The sequence below is a fragment of the Medicago sativa genome, chromosome 6, assembly GCF_051527215.1.
Source record: "Medicago sativa cultivar Bolivia chromosome 6, Bolivia_mono, whole genome shotgun sequence".
In the NCBI taxonomy this organism is placed as follows: domain Eukaryota; kingdom Viridiplantae; phylum Streptophyta; class Magnoliopsida; order Fabales; family Fabaceae; genus Medicago; species Medicago sativa.
Window position 1 is genome coordinate 78,757,139 of NC_140754.1, and position 9,669 is coordinate 78,766,807.

The window sequence follows — 9,669 nt, forward strand, 5'->3', positions numbered from 1 at the left end:
AATGAAGTTACAAAAATAAATAAATAAATAAAAAAGAACACCGAAACAAATTACAAGTTAGGTAATAGAATTCAAGCATAAAATTGGATTAAGCCACTAAGAATGGTAATAAAAAGATAAAGTAGCGTATTTTGCTTTCAACCACCAAAATATCTGAAGCTTAGTTTTGTCAAACAGTTCATGTAAAAAGTGCTCCTTGTGCTTGAATATTTGGTTGTTGCCCAAACACAAGGTAACCAAAGGAGATTCATAATTGTCCGATGATGCTTTGAAGATCCTCCTAAGTTACCAAATTGACGAGGATGGTCAAAAATGAGAGTTGGAGTCACCGTAACATAACCGAGCCAAAGCAAAACCATATTTCAAATTGATCCAAAAAAAATCAAAGTGCAAAAACAAAAGATTGCTATCCTATGAAATCCACAACCACCAACACATAAGAGTTGCTGATTTTGAAGTAAGTTTCGCCGCAATATATTATATGTTGATGGAATTCGATTATGAAGAAGACGCCAAGAAAATATACTAATTTTAGATGGAATCGCTTTATGCCAAATGATATCTGAAAATTCTTGAATTGTACCAATTTCCAAAGATGTTAAATAATAATAAGCTGAGCTGACTGCAACACAATGTTAAGCAACAAAGTACTACACTCCTGCACCTGTTCCTCCTTTCAAGCTAATAATCGTCTACAACACTTTCCACGTCTCCCCACCCTCCTCCCACCCTAAGGATCAGTTTGGATTGATGGAACTGAGCGGAACGAATCATAATGGAATGGACACTACTAAAAAAAAGCCATTTTGGGACAGAATTTCGGACGGATTAGGGACGGAATTTGCGGACGTTTCCCACGGAATTCGGACGAAATCATGTTTTCGGACGGAGTTCGGACAGATAGGGCGTCGTCTGAAAAAGCCGCGTCGCAAATTAGAATTCCGTCCCAAATTCCGTCCCAAAAATATTTCAGATGCATTTCAGACGGTTTTCACACTAAATCTGAAATCTAAGTTTGTGGTATACTGCGCTAAACTTCGGACGATTTTCAGACGGAATTAAGTAGAAAATTCCAACGGATTTCGGACGGAATTAAGTTATTAAAACTTCCTACGAATTTCGGACGGAATTAACCAAATATTTAAAAAAATAAAATCTAAAACCAATATTCAATAAAAATAATTATCAGAGTGAAAATATAATCAATCTCATAAAATGTACTACTAAAAGTCAAGTCATTTCAGTAAAAATATAACAAGAGTATCACAATGTACTAATACAACTCAACAACTCTATTCATTTCAGTAAAAATATAATAAGAGTATCACAAAATGTACTTAATACATTTTAACATTTCCTTTTAAAAGAAAACTCAACATTCATATTAGCTAATAGAAATTTTAATAATAAATAAAATAAAACATTCCCCAGCATTAGATGATCATCCTCTTGCATCCATAGGAGCGAATCAAGCTCAGTTGCATCATCAATTACCAAAACGACGCCAAGACTTCATCTTTAGTACTCCTACATAAAAATTAACATGATCAGAAAATTATCAAAAACAAATGAAAGAGCAAAAAGGAATAAACCCTCAGAAAAACCATGGTAACTATCATGAGACTTATCTATAACCACTCAATTTATTAAAACTCTACTAAACAACAAAACTCGACCCAAATTAACAAGCTCAAAGACAGGTACAAACACAATACTAACAGCTGCATAACCATCATAGCAGTTGAGAAATAAAAAAGGATTAATGTCTGCAAAATCAGACTCATAACCAGCAAAATAACTCCTAAACCAGCGAAAATAAACCTGCACAAAACTAGAAGAAATTGAGCATACCAAAGGAGAAAATTGATGACAGATATCTGAACCAAAAACACCAGAACAACATCTATGTTTGATTTGAAATTGTGCACCCTACATCATCTAAGTTTGACATGTATGGTATGCGTAAAATGTGAGAATTGGATATGCCACTTTTCTAGCTTGAACCCTCTAAATTACCAAAACTATCGAATAATAATCTGTGGCGGGGGCAATGAGCATTTGTTATCCCATATTTTGGACTCAGGTTTACATACAAGCATGTTAATTGATATCTAACACTTTTATTAGTGCTTACCTAGTCAACTAATATCCGACAATTTATCCTTAGTACTAACTTGAGAAAACTTGAATTCATTGATTTGAGGTTTCAAATCGAACATGTCAAGTAGAGATTCTGCTAGATCTGAAACAAAAAACAAACAAATAACTAAGTCAAATACAACTTATGAACGATGACTATAAAATTTCAATTTGAGCAGAGAAAGCTCACCATAAAAGTCATCATAATAAAAAATAAAGAATAAAAAGTAGATAGAATCACAAAGTGCACTATAAAAGCTTATTTCAATATGAATCAATCGCTAAAGATTGATGGATCAAGTTTGCAAAGACTAATTCTCTAATCTCATCTTAAGAATGATCAACATGTCAAAGTGACACTACTAAAAAGACCATTGCTGGCCTCACTTTTATATATATGTTTTGTAGAGAATCAATGGTATACCATGCAAGAGAAAACAACAACAAATTAATACCTGCAACACCAAAAACCAGTGTACCTAATTAGATTACAAAGCATGATAATGTGATCGAACAAGAAAAAAAAATGAGGTTTTGTCAAAGAGGCAAACTAACGTTTTGTTTTTGGCATACATAGTTTCCTACCAGAAAGTTGTAAATAACATCTAACTCTATAGTTTAAAGACACAGGGTTGGCTCACTCTCAACTATAAGACAAATCAAATGGACCAAATCTAAACCTGCAATGGTTTCAAATTTTGGACCAACCTCGTATTTCTTTTCTATAATTAACTAGCACTGTCACAAACTACATCCTGTAGTTTGCAATTCAAACCCTATTATTATTCCCAGCTCATTATAATGTTACAACGTATTCAAACAAGACCTTTTATATAATTAGTAAAAGTAACACCAAAATCCAGTATACCGTTTTATGTCTTCATAGGAAAAACCCAACAACAAATTAATCTAACAGTCATCAATAATTAGCAACAAATAACAAATTTCAAAACAAAATTATAAAATTAAAAAGGAAAAACCCAAAACACCACAAATCAGCCCATTTATCATACTAACATCAGTTCAATATGATATAAAAAAACCCATAACATAAATGAACAAATGACCACAATTTAATCAACATACATCCAGATTCCCCCAAATCATCATATCACTAACCCTAATAAGTAAAAAAAATACCTTGAATGAAAAAACTAAGAATCTGAAGAGATAGAGCCGAAATTGACTTTGGAAGAGCCAAAATCTGAAGAGAGGCTTTCCCCAATCTGAAGAAGAAGAGCCAAAATCACTTCCAACCTGAAGAGGAATAGCGGAAATATGAAGATGAAGATGCAAAATCTGAAGCAAAACCTGAAGAGGGGGAGTGAAACTGAGAAAGTGATTTATCAAAGGAGGGAGAGAGAGCGGTACAAATTTGGAATAAATTTTTTAGGGATTGAAGAGAGAACACGCGATGGAAAGCTTTAACACAATAGCTGGATATGAAAAGAATTTATCAACACGGGCCGTCTGAAATCCGTCTCAATGTTTCACACGGTTTTGGGACAGATTTGTTTTTTTAAAAGAAATTCGTGCGAAATTCGTGGGAAAAAACTTTGTTTGAACTTGTCATGAAAATTTCACACGATTTTGGGACGGATTTGGGACGAAAATTCAGCTCCGTTAAAACTGTCCCAAATCCGTCCGAAAAATTCACACAAAATTGTATCCGTCTGAAAATTCCGTCTGAAAACACTGTTTTTTTAGTAGTGGGAGCGGAACGGAATGAAATAGAACAGAGATTTCATTCCATTGTTTGGGTATTTTTTGAAGTGAGAGAATAATGTTTTCATTCCATTGTTTGAAAAATAAGTGGAATGGAATGAATTGTGACTTTTTATTCCATTTTTACCCTTATTTAAAAAGACTATTATTACTTTTTTTTAGGGAAAAAGACTATTATTATTATTATTATTATTATTATTATTATTATTATTATTATTATTATTATTATTATTATTATTATTTTGACAAAATTATTATTATATAAAACATATTATTACTAAAATCTCATCACCTTCTACGTTGTAATATTTGAGGACATGCAAAACAACAAAGAACAAATTCAAATTATTACTAAACGTGTATATATATGAGATTTTTTTTTTTGTTAAGAAAAGAAGAAATTGAAATTCATTTCAGAAATTCAAGAAAGGAATTCTATCAAAAACAAAAATAAAAGAATGTAATATCACCAGCTCGGCATGTCTGGCGAAGCATATGGGTAGTTTGAAAGGAATATTGCTCGAAAACGGAATGATGATAAAGGGAATACATGATAAAAAAAAAGCATCAGCTCTCAACTAGAAAACAAACGTTTCAAATTAAAAATATGTATAGTAAAATGTTTTAATTGAAAAAATTTCAAGTAGAATGCATTTGAGAGAAATAGCAAACAATACAATGATAAAATGAAGATAAGGGTAAAAGGGTAGTATTTGAGTTATAAAGTCTTTTTGGTGGTGGCCGGGGTTCGAACCTCAGACCTTGCATATTTTATGCATTGTCCATATCAATTGAGCTAAGCTCACAAGAACTGAGCTATAAAGTCTCATACCATTGCATACACTCCAAATTGGGGAAAATGATAAATTGAAGGATTAAATGGTATGGGATGGAAATTGTTCCTTTATGTTCCATTTCATTCCATTCATATTTTGCAAATCCAAACAATGGCATATAACAACTTACCACTCCATTCCATCACTTACCACCAATCCAAGCATAGCCTAAAAGATTCATCTCTAAAATTGATACCAATTTATTCTCTGCTAACTCAAAAAGACGATTGAATATATCTTCTAAAGCCCCCTCCAACCAAGGAACCCATGAAAACAATGAAGTCGACCCATCACCAACATTACAACCTAAATTATCCAAGAACCAACTCCCAACACCTATATCATCCCCTGATCGAATGCTGGAAAGATTCTTCCACCGAATATAGTCTAACCTTCTACCAACAACAATCCTACCTCCAACCTCCCCATAATGAGCAACGAAAACTCTATACCATAACATATTTTCCTAACACCCCCCCCCCCCCCCCCCCCATAAAAAGAAACTGAATATAGATTCGATAGAGGAAATAATACTCGCTGGAGCCTTGAAGAAGGGAAAAAAATAGAGCAAAAACAATAGCAGAAACAAATACCATTAAAGCACCCAAATAATTCTTGCATTGTTGTTTCCTATTCATGCACAATTAATTTGTAGCAACCATAGAAGAGAATCATGGCCATGAAAGAAAGGCAATGCAAAATTTCACCATCTGAATAACTCAAAAATGAGGCATGTGACAAAGTTATATTGTGATATGAAAAAGATTGAATAACTTATAAATTTAAGATGATTTCAACCCATCGATTGTGCTCAAGTCGTTAATAAGTATTTTTTTTAGAACGAATTGGGAGAAGTCGTGAGTTCGATTCCTAAAAAAACAATTGTTGGTCAGACTTTACTTACCTCTCGACCGAACTCAAAATTAAGATGATTCCATAAAAAAAAAATCGAGACTACTCAAAATATTTGATCTTGCCAAATATTTTAGATTATTTTATTATGAGACCATGTTGAAACAAAGAACTAAGTAAAATACCATGTGTCGCCGTGAGCTTAACTCAGTCGGTAGAGACAATGCATAATATACACAGGGATCGAGGTTCAAACTCCGGATACCCGACATATCAGGGATGACAATTGGACCCAGACCTGATGGGTACTCGCAAAAAAAAAAATACCCACATTGTGTAGAGTAAAACTCTGCTTTCATGTATCCGAGGTTGGGTTCAAGTTAATTATACTTGGTCCAATTCCCGGTTCAATTAGTCAAACCAGCCAAACCGACCCGAATGTTGGGTTAATAAACTAAACCGAGTATATAACTCTAACCCGACCCATACCCAACTCCAAAAGGATATTATACTTCGTTTCCTTCTCTTTTCTTCTACCAAAGAGACTGACAGAGTAGCCGCCGACTTCATCTCACCATGAGCAGATCAGGACAACCACCAGATTTGAAGAAGTAAGAAACTAATTATTACTCTTACTACTCACTTTTCAATCATCGTTACTTTTTTTTTTCTCGTTTTTCAATTTCTGTTACACTTAATCGGTGTATTAATATTAATATTTTTTTTTTTTGTTTTGATTATACAGGTACATGGACAAACAGCTTCAGAGTAAGTTTCTTTAACCTAATTCTTATTTTCCTTTTTTTTTTTAAAGTTTTTCATATCAATTTAGGTTTTTGAGTTTTTTATTTTAGAAGAATAAACCATCAATTTAGGGTTTGTTTAGATTGTGTTATTTTTGAGCTTATGCAAGACAACTTAGTGTGTGTTTGGTTGTGTGGTGGAGATAACTGATTTTGAAATAATTTATTTTGTAGAATTGATTTTGGTTAAAAGAAAAAAGAAATTCTCACAAAAAGTGATTTGTGTTTGGATACATTCATGTAAAAGTGATTTTAACTATAAAGATGTGTGTGAAAATCAATTCTAGAATCAAAAGCTACAAATCCTAGCTTCAAATAGAATCAATTCTGGATGCAAAATCAATTCTACTTGACAAAAACCAAGTATGTTAGAATCAATTCTACAACTCCAGAATTAATTCTGGTCACTCTAGAAGTGGAACCAAACATACACGCAACTAAATAAGCTTTATGTATTATTAATAAACTTGTTAAGGTATGCAAAAAATGGCTTATGAAGATACAATTTTCATTAGCGAGAAATTATGTTTGTTCAGTTGTTTGCATAAACTATTTTTCATAAGTTAAAAAAAATAAGTTAATCCAAACATGCCTTTAGTCTGTTAAACTATCACTTTAGCTTCAATTTAATCTCTACATAATGTAAATATAATAAGGTGTTTTTGAAATATATTAAATTTGTCAATTTAACTTGTGTTATTAAGATGTTAGAGACTCAATTGACAAAATTTTGTCATCCAGAAAGGTTTAGCGGCGCAACTTGTTGCCTGCTTGCCTTTCATTCCTGTGTTATTTTCTACTATAGGTACATTATTTGCAAATTGGGAGTAAAATTCAAATATTCAAATAAAACTAAATTGTACACTTTAGGAGTTTAAATTGACGAATTGCGTATAGTATAGGATTAAGGACTACTTATTGTGTTTATATCGTTTAGAGACTAAATTAAAGAGAGAGAGAGAGTGATAGTTTAGGTATGAAATTGTTGGTTTATTCTTTTTAGATTTACGAAAATATCTTTCTTAAACTTCATTTTTTAACGTTCTTGGAGGTTTAGATGGTTCTTCATTGTTTGCTCGTTTGTTTAGTTTGAGAGTCATCATTCATGTCAACTCTAGGAACATGAACCTTCAAAAACTTGATTTTTACTGCAATTTGAAAATGAAGTTGGAGAAAATCTGAAATTAGAGATTGGAAGACTGAATTGAGGATTATTTTTCAGAATTGCTAAAATATATCCATTAAACTTCGTTTCCTTTGTTGTTTGCTCTTTTGCTTAGTTGATGTGATTCATGCCAACACCAAGAACGTTAAAGAACTAGGGTAGCTTTTTACATCAATTTAGATTTTTTCTAGTTAGTTTGTATCACAAAACTATGCTTCTTAAACTTCATTTTTGAATGTTCATGGAGTTTTTTATGGTCCTTTATTGTTCACTCATTTGCTTAGTCAATGAGATTCATGTCAAACTTATTTGTTCTGGAATTTGAAAATGATGAAGTTGTGAGATTAGGGATTTGAAGATTGAATTGAGGACTTCTTTTTAGAATTACCAAAATATCCTTAAACTGCATTTTTTTTTTTAATGTTTATGAAGTTTTCGATGGTACTTCATTGTTTGCTCTTCTGCTTAGTTGACGTGGTTTATGACAACTCCAACAACGTTCAAAAACTCGGGCAGCTTTTTACATAAATTTTGGGTTTTGTAGTTTGTGGGCAGACTGGGCGTTTTTTTAGAATGGCAAAAGTATACATCTTTAACTTCATTTTTTTATAGTTCCTGGAGTTTTAGATGGTACTTCATTTGTTTTCTCATTTGCTTAGTTAATGAGATTCTTGCCAAACGTTCAAACATTTGATTTCTTCTGCAATTTGAAAATGAGGAAGTTAAATAAAAGACGAGAGGATTATATTGATGTACTTTCATAGTTTAGGGACTATTAACGGATGGATTGAGTATTTGGGTGGAGGGATATTTTAGGGACCTTTTAGCAGATTTTAATAGTTTAGGGATCAATTTGATTGTTTATTTATAGTTTGTGTGAGTGATTGTGTCAACAATTCATATTTTTATAGTTTGTGTGAGTGATTGTCTCAACAATTCCTATTCATAACTCAATAGGGATGCATCGGGTTGTTTTTCTATTTTAATTTTGTTATGCTCTTTTTTATCTACATGTTTGTTTATTACTTGTGAAATTTTCCACTGTCTGTCTGTTTGTTCTCGACACACACACACGCACATGTGGGTTATTTAGGTGTATCTATAGATAGTTGTGTTTTATCGCTGAAAACAAGTCTTACATGTATCATAGTCTGGTTGTGATACCATATTATTGAGATACTCACTTATTGTTAACTTGATCAATAACGCTCTTAACTAACTATTAACAAACTTTATCTCTAATTATACTGAAATGTACTTGGTATTTCCTTGCAGTCAAGCTGAATGCAAATCGAATGATTGTTGGTACCCTCCGTGGCTTCGACCAGTTTATGAATTTGGTTGTTGACAATACTGTGGAGGTAAATGGCAACGAGAAAAATGACATAGGGATGGTGGTAAGTAACTCCTCGAATTCGGCATTATTATTAACTTTAATATTAGCAGCTAATAGAATTTGAGCGTGGTTTTTATTATGTTGTTAATTTCACTCACTTTTTTTGCAGGTAATCAGAGGAAATAGTGTTGTCACTGTAGAGGCACTTGAACCAGTAGTGAACAGGATCGGATGATTTATGTTTCTAATTGTAAACATTATAAGTAAATTTCAAGGTTTCAAGAGTAAAATGTAACTGTGGATCTTTAATATGGCCATGTTAGAGACTAATCTGATTCTGTAGTTCTTTATCTTGTTGATTTGTGAGGACCCCTTCAGTGTTTTAGTGGTTGATTGATTACAACATTAGCAATTCTCACTTTCTTTCTATGCTATTTAATCTAAAATCACTGTTGTTTGTGGAACTATTACAGGTTACGGTTAATGTTTTGTTTTAAGGAAATCATTTATTGGAGAGATTAAGGATATCATATTTGTTTTTAATGAATGTCAAAATCTTATAAAAAAAAGTCAAAATCTGCTCTAATTGTTTCTGAATACTTCCAGTTGACTTGTTAATCCATTTTTCAATAATTTAGAAATTTAGAGTGTGTTCGGATACGTTGTTTTAAAGCAATTTTATATTTAAAGCATTTTTGAAATCCTAGTGATTTTTGTCAATTCCACCTATTTACCGAGAATTTGACAATTCTCCATCTCTTGTGCACGATCGTTTTCTTCGTTCACTCTCCTCACGTTCTCTTCTTGAAATGC

General features: G+C 32.3%; 1 protein-coding gene and 1 long non-coding RNA gene across 2 annotated transcripts; one reads left to right on the plus strand and one right to left on the minus strand.

Annotated features, from left to right (window-relative positions):
• Window positions 1–1,216: 1,216 nt before the first annotated feature.
• Window positions 1,217–3,819, minus strand: LOC146917089 (uncharacterized). The gene is made up of 3 exons (XR_015014114.1): window positions 3,280–3,819; window positions 2,135–2,242; window positions 1,217–1,527 (listed from the first exon to the last, which is right to left on the minus strand). It is a non-coding gene; the product is annotated as an uncharacterized LOC146917089 (long non-coding RNA).
• A 2,268-nt stretch (window positions 3,820–6,087) lies between these two features.
• Window positions 6,088–9,323, plus strand: LOC146917090 (putative small nuclear ribonucleoprotein G). Its single transcript, XM_085718892.1, has 4 exons — window positions 6,088–6,163; window positions 6,298–6,320; window positions 8,796–8,917; window positions 9,026–9,323. The coding sequence occupies exons 1-4, from the start codon at window positions 6,129–6,131 to the stop codon at window positions 9,089–9,091; spliced, it is 246 nt and encodes an 81-aa protein (XP_085575018.1). The 5' UTR covers window positions 6,088–6,128; the 3' UTR covers window positions 9,092–9,323.
• Window positions 9,324–9,669: the final 346 nt, after the last annotated feature.

What these genes read in the sequence shown, in the direction of transcription:
- LOC146917090 (XM_085718892.1), top strand. Translation starts at nt 6,129, where the DNA reads ATGAGCAGATCAGGACAACCACCAGATTTGAAGAA. An exon ending in CATGGACAAACAGCTTCAGA is followed by an intron (nt 6,321 to 8,795) that starts GTAAGTTTCTTT and finishes ATTTCCTTGCAG; the next exon opens with TCAAGCTGAATGCAAATCGA. An exon ending in AAAATGACATAGGGATGGTG is followed by an intron (nt 8,918 to 9,025) that starts GTAAGTAACTCC and finishes CTTTTTTTGCAG; the next exon opens with GTAATCAGAGGAAATAGTGT.